The following is a 27,275-nucleotide window of genomic DNA, read 5'->3' as shown; positions in this document are numbered from 1 at the left end:
ATTATTATTATTATTATTATTATTATTTTATTATTATTGTTATCGGTTTATCTGTGATTTGTGACGTCAGAGGGCGCGGCCATTTTGTCACCGACGATGCTCGCGTTCTCGGGCAGGAAGCTGGGTCAGTAAATCGTCAAAATAAGAGTGTATGTGAAGTGGGTGGAGGGACTTGGATACTGTTTGTATTTACTGTATGTATTACTCGCTAGTCACTATTCTATTATTAAATAGCACGTCCGTTGGGGAAAGAAATGGCACCCAGTGTTAATATATTATGTTTCCGTCGTCATATTTAGCTTGAAAGCACATTTTCTTTTGAACTACAAGTAAACCGAACTGAATTACACGGTTCAATACAAAAATGTCTTTGGCACAAAAAAAATTGTCAAAGTTCGATTTGAAGTGACTTTCACCGTCTTATTTTGTAGAATCCCTCACCGGTAGCATCCACCCGCCACTCGACGGCGGCGCGCGTCCGTGTAGCGTACCATTGCGTGCACGCGGACCTGTAAGCGGTATCGTGGCACGTCGAAGGAAAGACGCGAGGAGGAAACTTTCACAGGTTGGTCTTTGCTTCTTCTTATTTTCGTCTTTTCGCCTTTTTTCCCCCCCTCTCTTATTGTTTCCTGTTCTTCCTCTACGTAGTCATTTTCTTCTTCTACGCTTTATAGGAGACAACTTTGATTTGGCTTCGGAACGTATGTCGTCTATTCCACATGACTTTTCGTTTGCATTTATGAATAATCTTTATAGTCTTGCTATTATTTGCTTGTAGTTTATTGCCGAGTTGTGGTGGCAGCCGTGTTGACGGTTTCAGGACCGAGGACAGCTCCGAGTTTCACTGTCAGCCTATTCGCGAGGATTAGACCAAACACAAATATTGGTAATAGTAAAACACCCTACGCTCCTAAAAATGTTTAGAATTTCCTCCATTAATAAAAATAAATAAATAAATGCAGCCCAAAAATAAAAATAACAAAACCTTTCAAACCTGAATTTAACCTTTAATTTGACCTATAACATGTATGTAGGCGTATCTTTTTGAGAAGATGGAGTAAACAATTAAAAACTGAGATAATGTGGTTGCACAAGTGCGCACACCCTTTTATAACTGTGTGGCTGTGGTCACGTGTTCAACAGGGCACATTGAACCCACAACTAGCTAAAGTTGGTTAACCTGGATGCTATTTCTGCACCATAAAGATGAATAACAGTGAGGTAGACATTGAGACAGACGATGGCGTGGAGAGAGCAGGAGAACCAGGTTGCGAGCGTCACACAGAGAGAGAGCCAGAGGAACTGGGAGACGAGTTTTGCGAGCGAGGATACTGCAGAACTGCAAAGAGACGGTTGACGATCCTGAGAGTGAGATCCCAACAGTGTGAGACAGACAGACAGAATTCTACAGCTATGTGCAGCACAAGCACAAGATTATTTATGATGGTGAACACTTGCTTGCTACGTGTGTGCATGTGTGCTACTTTTATTTTACTGACATTAAAATCACCATTGAAATATTAACAGCGACTATCAATACATTAGCAGCATTGAAGCAATTTAGACAGTTTGCTCATTTTGAAAAATGGAGAAATGACAATGGAGAGGAATACACAACATTTCTGCAACGCAGTAAGTACAGTAAATAACATTTATTACAGTAGGTTACTACTGCAGACTTGCTTGGTTTTGTGTTGTGGGCTGGATAAAAAAAAACGATAAATATGCTGACATTAGTCTGGCAGTCATTTCTTGAGCAGAAGTCTTACTTTGTAACAATACAATATTGTTCATGGTTGTCACATATACAAAAACATCCAGTACTTGCCAGAATTTAATGGAGCTTTAATGTTGTCGTCGTCTTCTTGACGCCCACTCAAGTGTTTGCTGATTCCCATTTAATGAAATGTGATTGGCTCTTTCTGAGCACAGACCCATTCCTAGTTAGGGTGTGCGCACTTGTGCAACCTTATCTCAGTTCTTTGTTTTGCTTCCCACTTTCAAAGATGGAATTTTTTTTTTTCTCAATTCAGTTGTACAGGTTCTAAGTCACATTCATGGTCACAAAAAGCTGGCATTTGAGCAAGGGTGTGCTGACTTTTTATATCCACTGTCAGCAAAAGTCAAATAGCTCAGAGGGCCGTCTTCATAAGCAGATCAGCACGTGTGTGCGTGCGCGTGCCGTGGGCACGTGTGAGTGGCATCCCAATCGAACTTCTTATCCGAACGCAGCATTTTTTTTGTTTTGTTCTCCTCAATAGTCAGTAAATCTGTCAATACTTTATTTGTACTGTATAGGAACGTTCATAGATCGCATCCTATTGGCAGTATATGTTCATATGTAAAAAAAAAAAAAAAAAAAAAAGTGTTGTATAGTGGATTGTATGTGTTGAAAATGAGTCGACATAATGTACACGGCATGTTGACAGGTGTCCATTTGTGTGTGTGTGTGTGTCTGTAAAGGAGCCATATTTAGTCACCTTAATTGAGTGTTTGAAATGGAGCCCACACGTCTCAGTATGAGGCGGTGGAAACACATAATTCACCCTCATGATGTTAATAACAGTGTAGCGGGCCCCCCGAACAAGGATGAAACTTTACTGACGATTGGTCATTTTCTTTTTATCACAATACATCACCGTCACCAAAGAGCTGAAAATATATTACAAACCCATGTAAATAATGATCAAAACCCGTGTACATGTACTAACAAACGAACAAAAATGTACCTTTTGCGTCTTGGGAGGGGCTACTAATACAAAAGAGGATTTTTCGACGCTGCGCAACAAACATTTCTAGTTTACTTACGGTATTAAGTAACAGGAAGTGACTCTTCAAAATAAAACCATTATCACTAAACTGGAAGTGATGATTTACAATGTGGATTTCAAAATAAAATACAATCACCACTTCAGTAAGACAATTCCAGTTTGGATCAGAACCAAATTGTACTCTTCACTTTCAAATATTTCCACTTTTGTTATTGAGATCATATATTGTTATAAAGAAATATAATAAAGCACACTAATAATGTCCAAAAAAGTCCCACAGCAGGGTTGCCAAATCTTTATACACTCGTACGGGCTTGACCATGTCAATGAGGGAGTGTCCTATATATGGAAGGACTCTGGAAGCCAAAATGAAAGAAAAAGGGAACACGTATGGAAGAAGAGAAAGTGGTCTATGACTTATGTAAGTGTGTGTGTGTGTAATCCAGTGTTTTTTTTTTCTTTTGTTTGTTTTTTTTTTATCCTCAGTGAATGGGACAGTGGGACTTTGCAGTGATTATCCCCCACAGGCAAACAGGCAGGCAGGCGTCCCTTGATGATTGCTTTGAATCTGCGGCCGTCTTTTCCCATCCCGCGTCTTCATTTCTTCACATTCGCAAACATGCCAGTTATGACGTTGCAGCATTTTGCGTGAATTCGTCAGAGGTGCGCAAGAGATGGCTATGATGCTTTTTGTTATGTGCAGAAATACAATAGAAGAGAGTGGAATGGAAGAATCTGTCTGTTTGCTGGGTGTGTGCCTTTAAGGGGCGTGGCCTAGTGAGTGACAGGTGAACCTACTTATGACAGCTCCTTTTCACTGTTTTACTTTTGTATTTTTGCGTTTTACTCTTTGTCCATTTTCAATAAATGGATGAAAGTGACTGATTCGCTGTGACTCTCCTTGCCCACATGTGATGGCATTAGAGTACCTTTTTCTGGTTAGACTTCACTTAAGAGGTGGTGTAACTGAACCATCAATTTATTAAATCATTTGCACGACTTTTTTTTCCCAAATACCAAAAACCCCCAAATATGGCTATTGAGCTCAAAAGTATAAATTATTAAAAATGCCCCCCCCCCCCCAACCCACAATCGCTCCACACATCCTTCTGGGCCTTCCGTTCCAATTATGTAACCGAGGAAGAAACATGGACTATTCAAGCTGCACTGTCATCTTTCCTTCAGCTGTAATTAAAAAAAAAAGAAGAAAAAAAAGAAGTGACGTTTGTCGACACAAATAGCCCCAAAAGTCATATTTTTAGGCACGCTGCTGTGACAGCAGATTTCTCTCTGTGGGCGACTCTCCACAGGCTGGCGTTAATGCGCTGCCACCATCTTGAAAGTCCATCCATTTTGGGACTGGAGCACGTCTGCCTCACAGTTCTGAGGTTCTGGGTTTGAGTCTGTGCGCCGGCACATAGTTGTTGTTTTTTTCTACTTCTTCTTCTTTGGGCTCCAGGCTACCATGATGCTCTCTGGCCTGCTTACATCCTGGTATACGCGGGCGCTTCCTGTTTATAGGTCAGCATGTAGTGGCAACACACACTGTGTATATTGGATGTATTTTTTTAGTTGTGTCACAGTGCAATGTTTTTTTTAATACGTTTTTTTTTTTTTTTTATCACAGCAGGGGGAATGATCAATATGGTGCTTTCCAAGCACATTTACAAAAACAAAAAACAAGTAAAACATGATTAAAATGAAAACAAATATCTTAAATAATAGATACCAATAAAATTCAACACACAAAATGCAAAAATAGAAAACTAAAACAAACAAAAATAAAAGTATTACAATAAAGATGTAAAAAAAATAAATAAATAAATAAAACATAAGAGTAACCCCCCCCCCCCCCCCCAAAAAAAAACAATTATAAACACAAACCGAAACATTTAAATATTAAATAACTTTAAAATATAAAAAATAACAATCATACAAATAAAACAAAACCGTCATCATAAAAATGGGGGAAAAAATGAACACATGATGAAAACATTAAAATCAATTTCCAAACTATTCCAAAGCAATCAAGGGAGATGGGGGGGGGAAGCCAATAATAAATAAAGAATGCGTCATCTCACCACGCCTCCTCAATGAAGCCTTTAATCGCCTTCAATAATTTATTTGTGCCCTTTGCATGGATTGATTTTGTTGGTTGAGGATGATGATGAGGATGTTTTGGTCGCTCATACCTAATGTGCTTGTCTTCATTTCAATTGTGCAAGGTGGTAATTCGCGTGACTATACTGCATAATGCTGTATGCATGTGGCCCTTGAAAAAGACATTTCGGGTTCAGTGGGTTTATTTCTATTGTGCAAGAAGTTTTTTTGTTTTTTTTGTTTTTTAACTGACGAGAGGAGTGATTGCCTAATCATATGACATATAACGTGATGCAACCATCCTTTGCTTGGGCTCTTCCTCCTAATTACGAGCATTTCTATAGTTCAAGATGGCATTTGTGATGGATTACTGGCGGGAGGAATGACAACATGAATCTGTGAGATGCACATTGAGCACTTTACGCATGTGTCCATTTCTGTCGTGGGCTTTTTTTTTTTTTTTTTTTTTTGGATGATGCATTATTTCTAGTGTCATTATATTTATTTCACTTGTGCAAGGTGGCGGATATTCATTACAAAAATCTAAATGCAGAAAAGCAGAGCGAAAGTGGAGAAAAACTAAACTCCAAGTTCATTTTGACCTGTACAGACAATGTCTTTGTCATTTTAACCAAGAATTAGTAATAGCTAGACAACAACACTTTTCTGAAATTATTAGTAGGAACCTCAACAATACACGCACTCTATTTGCCGTGGTTGACAAACTCACAAATCCCCCAAATCAAACAGCACCAGAACTCCTCTCAACAGATAAATGCAATGAATTTGCCTGCTACTTTAGTGAAAAAGTACAAGCCATCAGGTCAAACATTGTTACAAACCAGCAAAATAACAAAACGATGCTGCACTTAAAATCACCTAGGAATAATTTAATTACCATGACAGAATTTGACTCAGTGGATCAAAATACTGTAGTAGACTTGGTTCAGCAATTGAAACCTTCCACGAGCTGTCTTGACACAATACCATCTGGCTTTTTCAAAACCATTGTGAAATCTGTTCAGATCGATTTACAACAAATAATTAATTGCTCACTTCAATCAGGTGAACTTCCTAAATGTCTGAAAGTAGCCGCCGTCAAGCCCATTCTAAAAAAGAGAACACTGGATGTCTCCCTGCTAGCAAATTATAGACCAATCGCAAACCTTCCCTTCGTAACTAAAATAGTTGAAAAAGTGGTTTTTAATCAACTCAGCAATTTTTTTAGCTTAAACGGACTTTTGGATAAATTCCAGTCAGGTTTCCGACCTCATCACAGTACAGAAACAGCTCTGATTAAAGTACTGAATGATATAAGATTGAGCACTGATGCAGGGAAGGTATCAGTGCTCGTCTTGTTGGACCTCAGTGCAGCATTTGACACGATTGATCATAATATACTGTTAGACAGGCTGGAAACTTGGGTGGGGTTAAATGGAACAGTCCTTAAATGGTTCAGGTCCTATTTGGAGGAAAGGAGTTACTTTGTGACCATTGGAAATTTTGAATCTGATCGAAAGGCCATGACATGTGGGGTCCCTCAAGGGTCAGTCCTTGGACCCCTGTTGTTCAGTCTGTATATGTTACCTTTGGGTCAAATGCTTCAGAACACCGATGTTGACTATCATAGTTATGCAGATGACACACAACTGTATTTATCTATGTCCCCAAATGACAGCAGTTCTATTAACGCATTGTGTCATTCTCTAGAGCAAGTTAACAACTGGATGAACCAAAATTTCCTTCAGCTGAACGAAAACAAAACGGAGCTCATTGTTTTCGGCAATAAAGAAAAGAGGATTGCTGTTAAAAAACAGCTTGAGTCACTGTCTTTAGAAACTAAAGACCAAGTTCGAAATCTTGGGGTATTAATAGACTCAGATCTGACCTTCAGCAATCATATTAAATTCATCACTAAAACAGCCTTTTACCAGCTGAAAAACATATCCAGACTGAAGGACTGCATGCGTCAAGCAGACCAAGAGAAGCTTATCCATGCTTTTATCTCCAGCAGACTAGATTACTGTAACGGTCTTCTGACTGGACTCTCTCAAAAGAACATGAGACAATTGCAGCTCATTCAGAACGCTGCAGCTCGAGTTCTGACCAAAACAAAAAGATCAGAACATATTACTCCAGTACTTAAGGATTTACACTGGCTCCCTGTCAGCTGTAGAATCGATTTTAAAGTTCTGCTACTCGTCTATAAATCACTAAATGGTTTGGGTCCTGAATATATCCAAGAAATGCTGATTGAGTACAAGCCCAGCAGGGCTCTGAGATCTACAGACTTGGGCCAACTAGTGGAACCCAGAGTTCGAAGCAAACATGGTGAAGCTGCATTTAGCTATTATGCTGCACACAGATGGAATAGGCTACCAACAGAAGTGAAGTCAGCCCCGAGTGTAAATGCTTTTAAATCCAGGTTAAAAACTTTGCTTTTTTCTTATACCTTTGATTAGGGACTTTTAAACAGCTTTAATTAAGTGTTTTTTTTTTATTATTATTTTTTTTTAATTTATTTTTATTTTTATCATTTTAAACTTCCTTGTTAAATTTTTTAAAGTTTGTTGAATAATGTTTTAAGATTGTTAGTTTGTAACCTATTTTTATTTATTTTTCTTCCTCTGAATGTTAACTACTGTTTCTTGATGCTTATGTGTTGTCTTTCCTCGTGTAAAGCACATTGAGTTGCCTTGTGTATGAAATGTGCTATACAAATAAACTTGCCTTGCCTTGCCTTGCCTTGCCTTGCCTTACATAAGTGTCCAGAGGAGCGATCACAATCATATTGAACGTGAACCTTTTTTCTTTGACTATGCAAAGATTTTCCTTCTCTTTCTTTCATTTTTCATGCATACCAATGTTATTGTGAACCGACACGGCCGGTATACATTGACATGAAGGCTCAGTGTTCCAACTAGACCAATCATGTGCCTGACTGGCGCTTCCAACTAATTCATTTCACTAATCTGGAGCAGACTTCTCAATGGGTCCCCAAGCACCGTGCGTGCGTGCGTGACTGCACACAAAACATGTTTTATTGCCATCATCAAAGAGGTGCTGGGAGTCGGCAATTACGGCACTTTAGCGCTAATATTTATTGCCAAGATCATAACGGCGGAAGTGGATCTTTTGCTTGGTTTATTTTTGTGCTCATCTTTAGCTGAGAGGAGCAATTAATTTTAATCATGTTCCCAGCATTAAAAGACGAGTCTTTGGATTTTTTTTTACTTTTTTTTTTTTTAAAGAAAAAAAAGATGACCCCAATTAAGATGTGAAGAGAGCGAGCGCGATCCAGCCACCCTCTGATTACATGTATATAAATTGGTGGAATTTACTGTGTAAATTGCCCTGCGATCTGTCATAGCGGACCTCTTTCAAGCATGCCGGAATAGTGCACATTATCGCACGTTTATTGATCACAAATCAATCCATTGGGGAACCGCTGCACTCGCCGACGTGTCAGAATTTTGGTGTGCGATTGGAAACCTGCGAGCGCTTACGTTGGTTGCGCGTGTGCGGAAGACAAAAGGGAGGAAACGCTGTTGGAGGAGAGAGCGTAGAGTGCGAGAGTAAATCCTCTTTTCCTCGCTTTGACTTTAATCCTCCTGAGCCCGGCAGTCGCTGTCCGTCAAACCAGCTGATTGGGCGGGGAGGAGTCAGAGCAAGGTGGGAGGGGGAAGGCGGGGGGGGGTGGGACATTCGGGGCCTTGACTTGATGTCTGTGAAGATGAAAAAGAGCAGCTGCGCTGACATTTGCCATAAAAAATTACGACGACTCGCGTTTTACATTTCGCTGCAGTATACGGTGTTCGGCGTTCGTTATTATGTCGCAGATTTTGAAGCGATTGTTTCGAGTTGCGCACTGAGAAGACCTGCAGCATCATTACAAGCAACTTCTGCGAGATCCAATAATCGTTGTCCTCACGGAGCACATTGTTCAACACCTAGTTAAATGTAATACTTCAAAAAGGGTCCACGTTAAATATACTTTTGAATAGGGGTGTGAATTGCCTAGTACCTGACGATTCGATTCGTATCACGATTCACAGGTCACGATTCGATTCGATACCGATTAATCCCGATACGAATTTATAAGTCGATTGTTGCGATTTTTTTTCATTCAGATTTAGAAAATACTAATCAGTACGCTTGTAGAGTGTAAGATTTATATGAAAATGTATTATTTATTTATCTTATAGAGGTTGTAATCTGTTTCATGTTTGAACAGCATTAAAATAAAATATTAAGGCTTAATGTTCCGTTCATATAACATTCTTCCATGCTCAAGGTGTGAATCCTAACCCGAAGTCAGACGTTTTGTTGAATATTTTTCCATTAAAAATGGAAGTTTAAAAATCGATTCACACACACACAAAAAAAAATAAAAACAAAAAAAAGGCAATGATGATAAGACGTTGAATCGGTAAGACTACCGAATGAACAATTCTGAGCTCTTAAAAAAAAAAAAAAAAAAAAAAATCTTTTTTTTTTTTATTGAATCGATTCGAGAATCGCGCGATGTAGTATCGCGATATATCGCCGAATCGATTTTTTTTAACACCCCTACTTTTGAAAGCAGTCTCCGATTGCTTACATCACAACATGTGTGGCTCACTACATCATCTGCAAGGGCAGAGTTTGCATTTTACTTGTATAAATGTCACTCTCCACCACCTTCATGGGAATGAAGGGAGCAGCTTCGATTGGCCAGGAGTCGGCCGCATTCCATCCCACAGCGGTGCAAAACGCCCGAATCTATTTGCGCTCGTCAAGCAAAAATACCAAAAGAAAGGAAAATAGGGCCCAAATTGTTACATTTTTTTGTTTTTGTTTTTGATGACTAAGTAAGTTTGGCATTGGCTGATAGTTGTCATAATTAAACCAAATTTAGTTAATAAATAATAAGAAGTGAACTTATATTGTCTGAATTATTATTATTATTATTATTTTAATTCACATGGCTGTTTAACATGGCTGTAGACCACCATAGAAATGAATTTCTGCTCTGTACTAATTACAAATAGATAGCAGAGAAATGACCTCACCAACTACACATCAGTTGTCCATTTTGAGGGAGGACGCCGCAGATTTCCATTTTTAAAATGTCAGAAGGAGACAAGGAGGAGGAAATTGGAAGACAGTCAGGAAGTCATCCCACTGCAGTAAGATAAGCACATGATCAATAATAAGACAGCCGGCGGGTCACTTGATTAGGGACACCAAATCAATGTATATGTTGTTTATATGAGGCCTCTCGCTTTTTTGGTTTTGTTTTTTTCCATGGAAGGCATGTAAAATGTGGACATAAATATTTTAGAGTTCAAAAAAGCGAGTGTTGAATTATTAAGGAGGAAGAGACGGGCGGCGGACGGAGATACATCACCACAGACCACTCAAAAAGTGTGACCTTCCCCACACTTAAACAGACTCAACATGAATTTTCGCCGTCTTGTCTTTCTTCTCCCCAGGTCGTTGTCGTTGAGGTCAAGGTTCAACACCCACCATGGCGGACGAAGCGGACATGCGCAACGAGCTGGCCGACCTGCAGACTCGCGCCGACCAGATAGCCGACGAGGTGAAACGCCGGCGCTGGCATGACTTTGGTCCCTCTTAACGAGCTAAGAGGAGCTCCGAATGAGAGAGCAGCTCAAATGAGCTCATTAAATATTCATAAGCACATCATACAGAACCAGAGAGACTTAGAGAGGGGTTATTGGATGGCTGCAGTGATTAAAAAAAAAAGAAAAAAAAAGGTGCAAGGGTGGATTAATGGAAGGAGGATAGAAAGGATGCCTTGATTTGTGGAGGATTGCAAAATGGAATGATCAATGCTTAGATGAGAAAATGGAAGAATGGATGATGCATGGAACATATCAATGGATAAATTGAGGGATGACTTTGATAACTGATGGAAAGATGACAGGATGAATAATTGCATGGAGGGAAATGAGATCAAAGTAACTGGAAAGGTTGTTGAAGAATTTGGTGATTTAAAGGAGAAGAAGTGACAGACTGAATAATAACAATATGATGAGTGTTTTCATGTATTCCATGCTAATGTTGTTGTTGTTGTGTTGCAGTCTCTGGAGAGCACTCGCCGCATGCTGGCTCTCGTGGAGGAGGTGAGTTCACTGACCCTTGTACATCCCACCGTCTCTCACCTCAACACTCGAGAAAAAGTCCTTTTCAGACTGCGCTGTGTCTCGAATCGAACGCACCCCGATTGAGCTTCCGCTTTTAGGCCAAACTTGTCGTCTCTTTTGTTGCTGTCATCTTTTGCGAGGTGTCTAAAAATAGCGCCAGCCAGCGTGCATAATGTCCTCCTTTAATAAGACGACAGCAGCTGGCCTGGCACGAGCTCATCGGGCCGCATTTGCATAAGTCGGGATGGCAGCAGCTCAGCGGCTGCGGGGGATCGGCTCGAGGACTGAAGGGGCGCATGTTTGAGACCCGCTGAACACAGCAAACGCTCGGCCTCAGTGAGCACACAACTTGCCGGGACACTCGTGTCTTTGAGCAATGGAATGCTTCACCATTGCGCAACTACCCAACTCCATCTGCTGTTCTTATCATTAACTTCACCAACCACGATAAATGGAGGAGGTTATACTTTGCTAGATCTTTGATTAGTTAGCTAGCTTATACCATTATAGTTGGTTGGTTGTTTAATTAGTTGTTTGATTGGTCAGTTGGTTGGTAGCCAGGTGAGCTAGTTAGTTGGTTAGATATTCAGTTAGTTGGATGATGATTGATAGTTAACTTGTACATTAGTCACTGTTTCGGTTTGTTATCTAGTTGTTTGATTGGTTAGTTGCTTGGTAGACAGTTTATTTGGTTGGTTGGTTCGTTGAGCAACCAGTCAGTTGATTAGTGCATTAGGTATTTTTAGGTTAGTTAGTTAGTTAGTTAGTCAAACGAGTGATTTATTTGACAAATTTGTATAATAATAAGTACTAACTACAGGACTAATTGGGCCAATTGTTTACATGGTTGGTTTGCTGGTCAGTTAGCTGGTTACTTGGGACATTTTTTCAGTAGTTAATTACAAACTTGTTGTGACTCCAGTTAGATACAAATTTGGTTAGTAATTGGGTTAGTTGGCTAGTTAGTCGGTTATTTGGTTGGTTGGTTGGTTGGTTGGTTGAGCAACCAGTCAGTTAATTAGTGCATTAGGTATTTTCCAGTTAGTTAGTTAGTTAGTTAGTCAAACGAGTGATTTATTTGACAAATTTGTATAATAATAAGTACTAACTACAGGACTAATTGGGCCAATTGTTTACATGGTTGGTTTGTTGGTTAGTTAGTTGGTTAGATATTCAGTTAGTTGGATGATGATTGATAGTTAACTTGCACATTAGTCACTGTTTCGGTTTGTTATCTAGTTGTTTGATTGGTTAGTTGGTTGGTAGACAGTTTATTTGGTTGGTTGGTTCGTTGAGCAACCAGTCAGTTGATTAGTGCATTAGGTATTTTTAGGTTAGTTAGTTAGTTAGTTAGTTAGTCAAACGAGTGATTTATTTGACAAATTTATATAATAATAAGTACTAACTACAGGACTAATTGGGCCAATTGTTTACATGGTTGGTTTGTTGGTCAGTTAGCTGGTTACTTGGGACATTTTTTCAGTAGTTAATTACAAACTTGTTGTGACTCCAGTTAGATACAAATTTGGTTAGTAATTGGGTTAGTTGGCTAGTTAGTCGGTTATTTGGTTGGTTGGTTGGTTGGTTGGTTGAGCAACCAGTCAGTTAATTAGTGCATTAGGTATTTTCCAGTTAGTTAGTTAGTTAGTTAGTCAAACGAGTGATTTATTCGACAGATTTGTACAATAATAAGTACTAAATACAGGACTAATTGGGCCAATTGTTTGTTGGTCAGTTAGCTGGTTGCTTGGGACATTTTTTTCAATAGTTATTTACAAACTTGTTGTGACTCCAGTTAGCTACAAATTTGGTTAGTAATTGGGTTAGTTGGCTAGTTAGTCGGTTATTTGGTTCGTTGAGCAACCAGTCAGTTAATTAGTGCATTAGGTATTTTCCAGTTAGTTAGTTAGTTAGTTAGTCAAACGAGTGATTTATTCGACAGATTTGTACAATAATAAGTACTAAATACAGGACTAATTGGGCCAATTGTTTGTTGGTCAGTTAGCTGGTTGCTTGGGACATTTTTTCCAATAGTTATTTACAAACTTGTTGTGACTCCAGTTAGCTGCAAATTTGGTTAGTAATTGGGCTAGTTGGCTAGTTAGTCGGTTATTTGGTTCGTTGAGCAACCAGTCAGTTGATTAGTGCATTAGGTATTCTTAGGTTAGTTAGTTAGTTAGTTAGTTAGTTAGTTAGTTAGGTTCAGTGATTGACTAGTTAAATAGCTGGCTGGTTGGTCCTGTGGTTGACTACTTACTTAGTTGGTTAGTTCATCCTGTTTTAATTCCCTCCAACAAGCACCAAAAGACAAGTGGTTTATTAATTACCTAGCATGATTACTGATTAAGCGACATAACCACATTAGTGTGAAACCTTAATGAGGGCTGGACTTGCATCATTCGAGTCCACATGCACCCGAGGGAACCTTGGTTAAGTTTGTCCTTTGTTAGTTTGCGTGCAACTTTCTTTGACGAGCCTCCAAAGTTCCAGACACAACAAAGCAGGCAAAGCGTGCGTTCCTGTTCCCTTTGCAGGTCCTGCGGCCGCACGTGCCCGTACACGCCACGTGGTCTTTCGGCCAAGGGTAAAGATTAGGCTAATTGAATAAGCATGCGACAGGCAAGGCCCAGCAGGAAGCACACTCCATGATAAACAGGAGCACTTCCATTTACAATGCATGAGAGATCATCACCATCAGCCACGGCTGAAAAGCAGTTGAAGAGATGATATGAATTCTGATATGATTTAATAGCCAGGGACATTAAGGTTGTCCACGCTGTTCTTACCACCGCTGGCGGGCCGACGACAGCTGGTACTGCGAGGTCAGCGTCCTTGTCTCGTGCTAATGTGACCCCCTTTAAATCTCCTAGGAGATGACCTTTAATGTACAAGATGGCGGCGCGCTAGGAGGGTCTTTCTCCTGTAGCGTGACCTCATAAAGTCCTTATCGTTTACCATTTGATTTGTGTGAAAACATAATCACCAACGAGCGCAAGAACACATGATTGCATCTCGTAGGTAGGACAAAAGTCAAGTCAATGTGAAAACATGTCCAGACTTGTTCCATCCAGCCATACCGAAGTCAATGATGTCACTACATGCGTTGATGCCATTTGGCACAGTCGCACGGGCGGGATCGGAAGCGCCGGAGCTCTTTGAGCTTCCAAACCTCCTCGCGGCTAAGCAAGTGCTGATTCTTCATAATCACCCCATCAAGAAATGTTTTGGAGCCAGTGCAAAAAGTGATCCGAGTATCAGCGACACCAGCGAGCAGGCGTGTGTGCGTGTGTGTGTGCCTCGTGGTTCCTCCGAGAAGGTCACATGACGCTCGGGTGCAGAAGAGCTGATGCGTGAAGCCGGAATATCTGTGGGAGGAGCTCACGGGGAGCGGGAAGCTGTTGTTTTCTTGAGCTTAGTGTGTGTTTAATCACGTGTGTCCTGGTGTGTGTGTTAGAGCAACAACGCAAATGAAACATGACTTCTGCTTGGGCAACAAATCTCCAGTGAACACAATATAAGCAAACACCAAAACAAAGTGGTTCTGGGGAGAAGGTTGAGTCCAGAAGGTTTAGTCGATGAGGCTCCTTCTTGAAGATTCAGTCACTTGGAAGACTTATGCCAGAACATTCGTTCTTGGTTTAGTCTGGAATCTTGGCCAGACCATTCAGTCACTACAAGTTGAGTCCAGAGCATTCAGTTTAGAATATTTAGTCCAGTTGGTTTATTGACATGGAGTTTTGTCCAGAAGGTTGAATCCCAAAGTCTCAGTCCATAAAATGTAAGTTGAGAAGGTTATTCCAAAAGATCCAATCCAGAAAATTTAGTCCAGAAATATAATTCTTAAAAGGTTTAGTCCAGAAGATTCTGTCCAGAATGTTTAACCTAGAACATAGATTTCAAACTCTGGTCCTTGAGGGCCGCAGTCCTGCAATGTTTGTGATTTCGCTCCTCCAACGCACTTGATTGAAAGGATCAGATCATCATCAGCGAGATCTGCAGAAACCTGATAAATGATCCTGATCCTTTGATTCAGGTGTGTTGGAGGAGGGAAACCTCTAAAGTAGGCAGGTTTCCTATTTTCAACTTTTCTGAGTGTGATTCTTCTACTTTTTCTTCTTCTTCTTCTTCTTCTCTTTCTTCTTCTCTTTCTTCTTTTTGGTCTTCTTCTGCGATAGAGTAAAGATGCTGGCATCAGGACTCTGGTGATGTTGGACGAGCAGGGAGGTGAGTTATCAATGGAAACGTCCCCAAACGTCCATTCTAGACCCTTTTTTTTTTTTTTTTTAATTTTTATTCGTGTCTGCTCGCCTTTCTCCTGTTGCTGTAGCAACCTCAACTTGAGCTGCTCTTTGCTTTTATATTTAATGCAGAGTTATGTAGTCAAGAGCAACTATTGGGTCTTCTTTTTTTTATGAGCAGTCTGTTCTCATGAAAATTTAGTAGGAATTTATACCAAACAAAATAACATTTTTTGATAACATTTTGGTTCATCTTTGAACACTTGAAGATTTTGCATTTTTTCTCCCCACATGAGTAATGTTCATAATTCACTTTTTTTTGTGTGTGTGTTATACTTCCTACTAAATTGTGTTGTGAACTTGTGAACATGTTGCTCAGCTGGCGTGGCTAACACGTGGCACACTTTTGCTTTGCTTAGCGGCTATTGAACAAAATGTAAACTAATCTTGACGACATTTTGTTTTTTTGCATTAATACACAATAAAACTTAATATGACAACGACATGCCAGGGCAATAATGTGTCCTTTTAAAGGCTGTTTGTGGTGATTAATTAATTGTGAATTAAGTCCATCAGTGTAACACGAAATGATGCATAAACTCAAAGACTAACCCGTCCTTTAAACTGTTACTTTTATATGACGTTAGAATGGTGTCAAAGATTGGATGTTAAAAATAGACAAGATCAAGTATATGAATCATTTATTATAAAGAAAAAAAAATGTTTTTCTTTCATCATTTCAAGTTCAAACAAATATTCAAGAATTTTGAAAATCATGTGACAAAAATCGATTTGAATTAGAAAATCTGTTTTCTGTTTGATTTAAAAGATGTGCGTTGAATCGAATCGTTGCGCTTTAAAATACGTCGAGCTACATGTTGAATCGCATCGTTGAATAAAACGCCACATTTATAGTACTGACAAGTTCATTCATACGTAAGATGGCAACAAGAAACTCATTGCATCTTACCCTCTCAAACTGAGCGCTACCATATTTCATTGAATCGTAGTCCCACTCAATTGAGCAGAATCAAATCGTATGTATTCATATTTTTAGTCAAGAAAAATAACCACAAATGTCTGTATGATTGTAATGTATGTTTGTTGCTGCATTGTTCGTGTCTTAAATATCAGTTTAGAACGACCACAATATCGATGCTAGTTTTGTTAACACCTCTATAGTGTTTCCCCTTATGTATTAGCATTAAGCTAGCAACATTTCGTAAGCGCAGCTATGTGGTTAGTAGGTGTGTCACGTTTGAGTGTTTTAGATGTTGTCGAGCGTATCCCCTGTGATGAACAGGGGTACACTCCTTTTTTCAAAGAACTGTAATCATACATAAGTCATTGACTGCAGCGGAGGTCGGCTAGCCGCTAATGGCTTCCTGCATTTTACTGTTATGAGAAAAGGGATGTTAAGCACCAGGCTGGCCTCTTGCACTTGACTCTAGTCTGACATCACACATGCACACGCACGTGTTCTTCATTTTCTTAAAGGACTCCTTAAACAGTGGCGCTTAGATGGACATTTTGTTTCCCACCGGATTTTCTGCAAATAGAAATAATCCATCCATGATCAAACTGCGGCCATTAGCCATTATTAACTTGTAATCAATTATTACTTCAAGTATAACGAACCCCCAGAATTTGTGGTTTGGAATTCGTAAATTCACACTTGCTGAGAAAAAATATTGCTTCGGTGCCATCTGGTAGCATCTTGACGCCAGTGAACTATGTTGAAGTGAGTTTTGAAGCTTTGTTTAGATAGATGTAGTGCTTTGCCTCCTTGTTATAGCATCTAGAGGCAATTGTGTACCTTTTTAGGTGGGTTTCCACTAGTTGCAGCCGGGCCCACGCCCCATCCCCACCAATAGTCCCAAACTGTAACATTTTGATCATTTTAAGAGTCAGAAAAGTATGATAATAAATCAGTGCTAATATTAAAACTCACCTTGTGCTTTGGAGGCGAGTCTTGTCCCCAAAAATTATCAAAGTTAGAGTGGCATCACAAAAAGGCCAAGAAAAAAAAACAACAACATAAACACTAGCGTGGATGCATATCCGCATATAATTTGCATATAATTGACGTCCATTATAAATATTTTGGGAAACGTGCGAACATGTTTGCTTTGTCACAATAAGTTTTATTTTCTGTTAATTTGCTGAGCCTGCGATTGGCTGGCAACCAGTCCAGGGTGTCCCCCGCCTACTGCCCAAAGCCAGCTGAGATAGGCTCCAGCACCCCCCGCGAGGAATAAGCGGTCAAGAAAATGGATGGCTGAATTTACTGAGCGCTTACAGAAAATATCAGTGATGGAAACCTGCCATCTGTCAAATTACATGTTTAGAAGAACAAATGGCTGAAAGCTAAATAATTCAAATCGAGTAAAACTTTATTTATAAAGCACCTTTCAAAATGCAACTCCAGGTGCTGAACAATCAAAACATCCATAATACAATAAATAAATAAAATAATTTGCTATGTCAAGTGTGGCAACACAATGGAAGCCACAACTGAGAAACAACAAAGAAACAAACAAAGGACAAAAATGGGGCTAGCTAAGCTAGCTACAGTAAGCTAGCTAAGCTAGCTAAGCCCTTGTGGTACTGCATCACTTTGGTTGTTATCCCAAGCAGGAGGGGGCCAAAAAGTGATGCCTTTGATGCCTTTAAAAGCTTCTGTTACTGATTAAAAGCCCCCCAAAATAAATCAAAAATAACAAATGAGGTACCATTTCTGATTTTGAGTACAGTGTGAGCAAACTGTAAATATAACACGTCTCAGTCTCTTTCAAGAGTTTCTTCTCCTAGAGAGGACAAAGTGTCTCTTTCTACTAATGGACATTACAGCTACGACCATTACAGAAACGGCGTGACGATCCGACCTTGAATTAGTTGTAATAGCTCGGCACCGTATCGACCGCGTGAGCGGCAGCAGGCGTCTAAATGTGTGCTAGCGATATGGAGACGGACGTTATTTGATGGAATTTCTGCTCCCCCCTCCCCCCTTTCACTTCCCGTCTGCGCTCATCAGCATTGGGAGTATCGTGTTCAAAAATTCGCAGCCTGAATCCAGTTTCACTTTGTAACATGACATTTGCTAGGCAGGCCCCCAAAAAATCCCATGCCGTAAAAAGCCACAGGAAGTCGGCCATTTTGGTTTGCAAATAGTGTTAATTTTGTCTGCCATTTTTAAATTCAGTTTTAGTCCAATTTCAGTCACGCTTGTTCGTCAAACTCATCCCATTTTTATTTAGTCCATTTTTAGTCGACTATCAATCTCGCATTTTAGTCTTTATTTTAGTCCAAGAAAACGTCATTTTATTCGTCTACTTTTAGTCAACAAAAACTGTCAAAGTTTTAGTCTAGTTTTAGTCAGGACAACCATTTTACCCTCGCATATTTTCTTTGTCAGCAGCTTATATTGAACCTTTTTGGATGTAAAACTATTTCACGTAAAATGTTCTCATCTTTTTGATGAAAAACAACTTGACACACAATTACAGTGGCTACTATGGCTCCATGCTATGAGCTAGTAAGTTAGCCAGCGTTAGTTAGCAGTCGCATTAACGTTTGTGTTGGAACGTTAGAGCCATTGGATTAATGTTACGTTATAACTATAATTTACTTTTTTTTTTTTTTTAAACATTTCACCATAAATCCACTTCCTGTCTGTCCCGTATGTTGTGTGTCAAATGAAGTGTCACAGACGTGACAGATTAGCAGAGACGAGATTTTCCAAAATCCTATAATTTTCGTCTCGTTTTTGTTCATGAACTAAAATGTCCAGAGATTTTAGTCCACTTTTTATAAAGTGAAGGACATTTTCGTCTCGTCTTCATTCGTCGACGAAAATGCAGACTGATTTAGTCCCTTCTATTGTTTATTAACTCATTCACTCCCAGCCATTTTCACTGAAGTAACCCCCTTCGCTTTTGGCTGTTTTGCTGGATTTTGACTGATTTTGCAAGGCAAGTAGAATATTGTATTCTATTGGTATAATAACATGGAACCTATCAAAAGAAAGATGTTTCAGTTTTGCAGCAATTAGCATTTGAACATAGCTAATAGGGATGCACGATAATATCGGTGGCCGCTAATTATCGGCAATTATCGACCAATTTGATGTCAAACAGATAAACCAGATAATAGAGAAATCTCCCGATAATTATCGGCAATTTGATTTCATACAGATAATAAAGAAATCCAGCAATAATTATAGAAATGCCACGTTGGTCCATCTGTTGTGGTTGTGGCTCATATCAATAAAATTCAGCTTCATGGTGCTTTACATACATTGAAACATTGTGCAAAGGTTATACAATGTGTCAATGTATTTGTTAGACTTTGAGTAGGACTCGAAAGCATATTTGTACTCAAGTTAATTTTGCAAACAATTATCGGCTTACTTATCGGTTATCGACATCGGCACTTCTAAATTATTGGTTTATCGTATTGGTTGAAAATAGCATTATCGTGCATCCCTAATAGCAAAGTTTCATCGTTATTTACAAACCTATTGAAAACACCGGGAAAAAAAAGAGTTTGTTGCAACATGGCCCTGGCTGATCTCTTATGCTCTGCTGCCACCTGCTGGCCGTTTTTCTTTTTTTTTTGTAATAACTACCGTTGTTTTAAGCGAGCTCTTCAGGTCAGAAGCTCCATCAAAGCCTTCTGTATGTTCTAGCATAAAAAAACAAACAAACATGCAAATATGGTTTTGGGAGTTTAGGACAAACTATTAAAAACGTATTGTTACGTTTTTGGGTTTGAATGAGTTAATGAGGGTTTTAGTCCAGTCTAGTTTTCGTCCGGTGAAAAGTGTGTGTTGCCGAAATTATTTTTGTTTAGTTTTTGTTGACCAAATTAACACAGTTTGCAAATTTAAAAAAAAAAGAAAAGAAAAGAAAACTCGGCCGGAGGAGAGTAGAAAGTAGCAGCCCCGCGAGCGCGCGTTAGGCTCGTCTCCCGCTTGGGCCCTAAAATGCCCGCCTGCCCTCCCGCCCGCGGCCACGTGAATGACGATGCTCTCATGCCTTTGTCCTCACCAGAGCAACTCGATCGCGTGGAGGAGGGCATGAACAAGGTCAACGCAGACCTGAAGGAGGCCGAGAAAGATTTAAAAGATATAGGCCAGTGCTGTGGGCTGATATGCCCGTGTATTAAAAAGTAGGTACACACCAACCGGCCAGGAGCCGCGCGCTCTTGCCTGTCCACCCAGTGCTGGTGATGTCGATAGTGATGGTCGTGAACGTGACGTCTGATGTCTCTTAATTGTCACAGTCTTCTTCTTCTTTTTTTTTCCTTGTCTCTTTCTCCTTTGTCACCCCGACCTTCCTCCTCCTCCTCTGCTTCTTCTTCTTCTTCTTCTTCTCCTTCTCTTTTGCTGGGAAAATGGTCAATGTGTTGGTAATCAGAGCAACTGGAGCGCATCGAGGAGGGGATGGACCAGATCAATAAGGACATGAAGGATGCAGAAAAGAATTTGAACAATCTAGGACAGTTCTGTGGTCTGTGTTCATGTCCGTGTAACAAGTAGGTGGTGTGCTTCCGCGGTCCGCTTCGGGTCTGTCCGGCATGATGAGGATGAGGATGAGGATGAGGATGATGATGCATGGATGTGTCGCTTGTACTCAGGAAAATTCGGCCACTTTTCAGCCTGCGCCACCGTACTCACACTAATATATTCCAAATATGTGGAGCGAGAAGCTGCAACTGCAAAGTCACTTGATGCAGAGACATCGTGTGCAGTCTTGATTCATACATAAAGTCATCTATACAGGATTCACATATTTTATTTATTTATTTATTTATTTCTTAAAAAGGGGAAAGGTAATTACAGGTAATCGGCATCAAATTTGGCCTTTTGAAAACAGGTTTTTATTTTATTTTTTTAAATATGTATTTATTTATTTTATAACCAACTAAATAGAAATAATTTGTCACATTATACAATTTGCATTTTGCAAATTAATAAATGTTTTTGAGTGAAGAACTGCAATCAAAAAATGTTTTTATTGATTTGAAATCAAAATCAGATTTTCCCTTTTGAAGTATTGCATAATGAGTATTTTCTTTAAATGGTTTTAAGTGAGGATAATTCATTTTGTTTCCGATTTGGCTTTTTGAAAACTTCCATTTTTTTTTAAATAAAATATGTTGCCGTTTGAAAATACTTTGAGGTTACTATGTTTGTTTAAGTAAATTCAGCGAGAAAAATCAAATTGGAGTCGAATTGTGAATAAAAACATTTTTTTTTTTCCAATTTATATATTTTTAAATCCAAATAATTTTTATTCCATTTTAGTCTTTTGGCACAAATGAAATGTATTCAATCACATTAAGTATGATATAAATACAATATATTTGATGTTGTAAATACATAGTTCAATGAAATCAAAATAAATTGAGTGAGCACTTTTGAAAAATTAAGATTTATTTTTATTATTTTTGGAATATTTTTTTAATATGTGAAAAAGACTAAATTATTTCATTTGATTTAGTTAAGATGTATTTATTTTTATTATTTTAAAAATATTTTTCATATAAGAAAAAACTATAAATTATTTATTTTGATCTAATCTAATTTAATTAGTTTAGAAAAATACTACTACTACTAATAATAATAATAATAAACTTGAGAAATTCACTTCTTTGTGGTCTTTTAGGGACTCTATTGCAAATAATGTTATCTGAGGATTTTATGGGGCATCAAGTGCACTTGTCGGTGGGGCTTGTGTGCACTCTGGTGTACTCGGTCTGGGCGATTACATTCTTGGGTGATTCGTGGCCGCTTTCCATCCATTTTGTGGATGTACACTAGTTGAGTTGTCGCATTCTTGCTTCAGTTCCACACAAAAAAAAAAAAAATCCATGCTGCTATTAAATATTCACAGGCCTAAAACATGCTGAAATGGTCAGGCTGAAAACATGGTGAAATTTTCCCTTACACTAACCTCATGTGAAAGCTTGCGTGCATGCATAAATAAAACGCCACAACGGGTTTGATTTCTTTCTGTTTTATTTTTTATTTTCTTGAATTTCATTTCATTTTTCTTCCTCCAGCCTTTGACGGCTGCTTCCCCCCCCCCCTCAACACAAGCCCTTCATTGCTCATTGGATGAGAGGTTCTTTTCCTGCAGGTAGCAGCGTCAACAGGGACCACGGACCCCACCCCACCCCATACTCCTTATAACCCCCTGATTACGTCACCCCCCCCCCCCCCCCCCCCCCCCCCCCCATCTCATCATGCGGGAGTTTGTCCAAACACGTGCATGATGCCTTTTGGTCCGCAAACCCTCCAAACAAGCCAAACTATGGCCGACACGGCGCCATGTCTGAGCACTGACGCCAAACGTAAGCGACCACGTTGTCTTCGACTAATTCTTGACATCAAAGCGAAACACAGCTGCATTCGAGGGTGGTCGGAAATCGGATATATCCGAGTTGGTTTTTCCCAGTTCCGACCTGAAAGTAAACAATCAAAATGGCGGATAGTGATAAATTGTTTTTTTTTTATTTTTGTCCTCATAGCTCATTTTTGACCTCCAGCAAACTTGCTTCATTTATTGTTTTGATCTTATTTCATAATCATTCCATACAGTTCAGTAGTTGACCGTATAATTTCATGCAGGGAGATACCGGCACGTGCGTCGCGTTACGTCAAGTTATGGCGAATTAAGCGCATGTGTCGACGATTCAGCATTTTTCATTTGTTTATATATATTTTTCTTTTTTTTTAATATAGACATACTAATCCATGTGAAAAGTTCTGAAGACAATATTCTTTTCCAATTGCCAAGCAGAAGCCCCTGTGCATGCGTTGCATTACTGTAGCCGCGGCGGAGCGCACACGTGGTCTCTTATGTAACGCTACAAGTTACGTCATGTGCCTCTTTACAGCAGCCTTGGGTCAAACGCGAGCGTCACCACAACAACAACAACATTCTGTGAGGAGCATCCCGTGAGCGGCCTTTCAAAACACGCTTTCAACCTATTTGAAAAAAGAAAAAATATGGTTATCTGTATAGAATGTTGAAAGGAATTGAAAAACGGAAATATTGCAACTAGAATGTTGTTAAGAGGAGCCAGTAAGATGTCAGTTTGTGTATATAGGTCATCTATATATTTATATAAAAGACTAGTATTTTGACCCATGACAGCTTTTTTGGGTATTATTAATAAAGGGAAAAATTGTCTTTGCAATAATATGCTCTATGCACCCCCACTAGTCGAAACATGACGGCGTTCTGATTTCATCACCGCCATTTTCATCCATCTCAGGGCGGCGGCCATTTTGTCACTTGATGTTTACTGAACATGACCAAAAAATAAAAAACAAAATAAATGCCTAAGGGCTAGCTTGCTAACGTCACGTGACCAAACCCAGAAAACAGGTGATGTGATTGGTCATTTCCTGAGCCCCTTATGCTGCATTTGAGGAAGGTGCGACGTCGGATTTATCCCATTCGGATTCTCCAAGTTCCAACCTCAAAGCATTCGAAGAAAACATAAACAACAAAGATGGTTGATTTCAATCAATTGTTTCGTTGTTCTGGTGAACATAGTCAAAATCACGTTTTGGTTACGTAAAGTTGCTTTTTTTCAAATAACAAAATAAATATAATTGTAAGGAAATTCTGTTTTGCCATTCATGTTCTTTGTCTTTACGGGGTTTGCCATTGTTGAGTCATGTCAGAGCCCTCTTTTTTTTCTTTTTTTTTTTTTTCTGATTTCGTAACTCAGATTTCCGAGTTCATAAGGGAGTTCCCAGTGCATACTTCCTGGTATGAAGTCGGAAAAGTCCGACTTCCCACCGTCCTCGAATGCAGCATTAGGTAATGTGGATGTCATTTGAAGTCAACCGCAAGTGGCAAAATGGCCGTCCCTGAGATGGATACAAACAGGTGGATTTTGCTGCCTAATTCCTATGACGCAAACGCGATATTAATTAGCGTGCTATTTTGAGACTGGTGGGCGCATAGAACATGTTGTGAAAAAAAAAAAAATGATACGACTTCCATTATAAGATTCAACATTGGACGGATTACAACAACAGTGAAGAATATAAGACATGGCTGCATGCTTTGAATAGGGCAAAGTAGTGCCATCTGGTGGACAAATAAAAAAAAAAGTTGTCGAATTTAAAGTTTGCATTAGTTTAAATGTGAGATAAAAGTGACTTTTTTTTTTTTTACAGTACAGCTTTACAGTAGGCACAAAATGGATGCCAAACTTATTGATTGATTGAATTTTCATTTTTTATTTTTTTATTTTATTTTTTTAATTATTATTATTATTATTATTATTATTAATTCAATCTCTGGTGTAATAACCTTATTTATTGATTGATTGAATTATTTTTTATTTAATTTATTGTACTTATTTATTTTTATTTAATTTATTTAATATTTATTTATTTAATTTTTTTTTATTTTATTATCTGTTCTCATCACTGCTAACATGTAAATTTCCCAGAGGGAGCCATCCCAAAGGGATCAATAAAGTCAAGTCTAAGTCTAAATCTAAGTCTAAACAGGTTTGAACTGCCTCACCAGGTGCTCCACACGTTTTCAGTGTAAGCGCGTGCGCGTGTGTACGTCTGCGTGTGCATCCAGATGAAATGAAGGGCCTGCTGTCAATCATCACCCACACTGTTTTTTATGATTATGATTATTTCCCACACTGAATCTAACCATGTGGCTTTCTTTTTATAGACACAGCCATCCTTTTTTTTTTCCCCCGCCTTCTTTACGTGCATCATTTGTGCGTCTGTATGTGTTTGCCCTCTTCTCTATGTCTGTGCTTTATTATTATTATTATTATTATTATTATTATGATGATTTGTGAGTGGCCTAGATGCCAATTGATCTCCGATCAATTATTGCACAGATTCTTGTGTAAAATGCATGTGCGTGGCTACTCGCATGCCTAATTGTTTGTTGTTTTGATGCATGTTGAAGCACACAAATACACGCGCGCGGTCGGTTCCGCCAAGTGACACGTGCGTGCGTGCGTGCGTGCGTGTGTGTGCGGTGCAGGATTAAGGGCGGGGGCCAGGCCTGGGGAGGCAACCAGGACGGCGTGGTCAACAGCCAGCCCGGCGCTCGGGTGGTGGACGAGCGCGAGCAGATGGCCATCAGCGGGGGCTTCATTCGCAGGTAGCTATGTGTGTGCGGGTTTTCTTATTACCTGCGTTGCGCTATCTGTAATGTTTCCTGTTTGCTGAGTTTTTTTTTTTTTTTTTTTTTTTTTTTAACTTGGGTGGGAGAAACATTTTTGTAATACACCAGTTATGGAAATAGAGGGGGGGAAAAAACAATAATACACTTTGATAAATATATTTTTACTTCACTATACAGTTCTCCAAACTTGGTCATTTGTTATCCTTTTAAATAAATAACTTAAAAATATATTTTTTATTTAATAAATAGCATTTTTTAAAGACAAAAACATACAATATGCGTATTGTAAAACCATGACATTTTTAAAAAATAAAATAACTGAAGTACATTTCCACAATTTGTCATTTTTTTATGTAATTAAAAATCTAAAGTACAAATTTTTATTATCACCAAATTATAATAGATACTGTACGTACATTTTATTCCATATTTTTTCTTGACTTTTTTTTTTTTTTTTTACAAAAGTAAAATATAAATAAAATATAGTTTCTTCTTTTAAATTTCTTTTACATTTTTTTATTTTTTTCTGCTACTTTTTAACATGTTTATATGTTTAATAAACAAGAACAAAAAGAATGCAGTTAAAGTGTGCATTATTTAGTACTTTGGGAATTATAATATAAATACTTTATATTGACTCATTTTGCTTTTCGTATTTTCCAAATTGACTTTTGCGCGCGTGTTTCAGGGTAACGGACGACGCCCGCGAGAATGAGATGGACGAGAACCTGGAGCAGGTGGGCGGCATCATCGGCAACCTGCGCCACATGGCCCTGGACATGGGCCAGGAGATCGACACCCAGAACCGCCAGATCGACCGCATCATGGAGAAGGTGACACATGCACATGCCCGCTATTTATAGAGGAACGAAAACCAGCAAATAAGGCCAAAATTGAAAAAAAGTATTTTATTGCACTTCACGTGCCTGAAAAGTGACTATTTTGGAGGTGCAAGGTTTTGGCTTTATGTGTCGTTTCGACACACTCACGAAAAAAAAAAAAAAAAAAAGTTACGTGAACGTTGCTTCCTCCTTGCAGGCCGACTCCAACAAGACCCGAATCGACGAGGCCAACCAGCGTGCGACGAAGATGTTGGGCAGTGGCTGAACCGCAGCACCTCCTGTGCACACCAAAAACATGCGCACACACAAATACAGAGAAACACATAACCACCCCCCCCACCCCTGTATCGCCTCTGCAAAACGACGCTTCTATTGTGATACATGTAGACGTTTGCACATATCAGCACTTCTTGTTATTGTTATGTGTTGCTTCACCAATCCTCACTCTTCCTGTTTTTTTTAAACGTACTATACAGTATTCAAAAGACACTCATATTGACTGTTATCCGGATTTAGTGACTATATAAGTATATACTGTATATGATGAAATGATGATTCCAGTCACATGCCAGAGATTGTATATACACGCTTTTGTCCTCAGGGAGCTAAATCAGACCGAGTTCCAATCATGCAATCTGGCGGTTTTTATCGATTATAAAGAGCTGGGGATGGGATGGGGGTGAGAGAGGGGGGGCCTGTTCTTTGCCATTTAGCTTTTAGCACATTCAGCTCTTCCTCTGCTAGGCCATTAATTATTCATTCGCCATTCCAAAAATATCCAAACGTGCTACAGACGGCCCATATCGATAACAGTTCCCTCAGCCCTGTCTGCTACATAGTGCCACTCTCTTTGTTTGTTTCATCCTTTCCTTTCCAGACTTGTGAGCAATCACCGCAAAAGAATTATTATACCCTGGGAAAACAAAGCCAATAAAAACCTACAGACCTGTCCAAACAAACTCCTTCCTTCCTTCGCCTTTTCTAATCCGAG

The 27,275-nt window shown here is 39.1% G+C and overlaps 1 protein-coding gene across 2 annotated transcripts; it reads left to right on the top strand.

The window, feature by feature from the left end:
* The first annotated feature begins 413 nt into the window (after window positions 1-413).
* On the top strand, window positions 414-27,243 carry LOC144018072 (synaptosomal-associated protein 25-A-like). Of its 2 annotated transcripts, none has more exons than XM_077520199.1 (8): window positions 414-565; window positions 10,346-10,452; window positions 10,958-10,999; window positions 15,196-15,244; window positions 20,676-20,793; window positions 25,299-25,418; window positions 26,131-26,275; window positions 26,481-27,243. In XM_077520199.1, the coding sequence occupies exons 2-8, from the start codon at window positions 10,381-10,383 to the stop codon at window positions 26,547-26,549; spliced, it is 615 nt and encodes a 204-aa protein (XP_077376325.1). In that variant the 5' UTR covers window positions 414-565; window positions 10,346-10,380; the 3' UTR covers window positions 26,550-27,243. The 2 variants fall into 2 exon arrangements, with proteins under 2 accessions (XP_077376325.1, XP_077376326.1); XM_077520200.1 differs by lacking the exon at window positions 20,676-20,793 and adding an exon at window positions 20,310-20,427 and having other exon boundaries at window positions 432-565.
* Window positions 27,244-27,275: the final 32 nt, after the last annotated feature.

The sequence above is a fragment of the Festucalex cinctus genome, chromosome 4 (genome assembly GCF_051991245.1).
Source record: "Festucalex cinctus isolate MCC-2025b chromosome 4, RoL_Fcin_1.0, whole genome shotgun sequence".
Taxonomy (NCBI): domain Eukaryota; kingdom Metazoa; phylum Chordata; class Actinopteri; order Syngnathiformes; family Syngnathidae; genus Festucalex; species Festucalex cinctus.
This window is presented reverse-complemented; position numbering and strand designations above follow the sequence as displayed.

What these genes read in the sequence shown, in the direction of transcription:
- LOC144018072 (XM_077520199.1), top strand. Translation starts at nt 10,381, where the DNA reads ATGGCGGACGAAGCGGACATGCGCAACGAGCTGGCCGACCTGCAGACT. An exon ending in GATGTTGGACGAGCAGGGAG is followed by an intron (nt 15,245 to 20,675) that starts GTGAGTTATCAA and finishes GTTGGTAATCAG; the next exon opens with AGCAACTGGAGCGCATCGAG. An exon ending in TGTTCATGTCCGTGTAACAA is followed by an intron (nt 20,794 to 25,298) that starts GTAGGTGGTGTG and finishes TGTGCGGTGCAG; the next exon opens with GATTAAGGGCGGGGGCCAGG.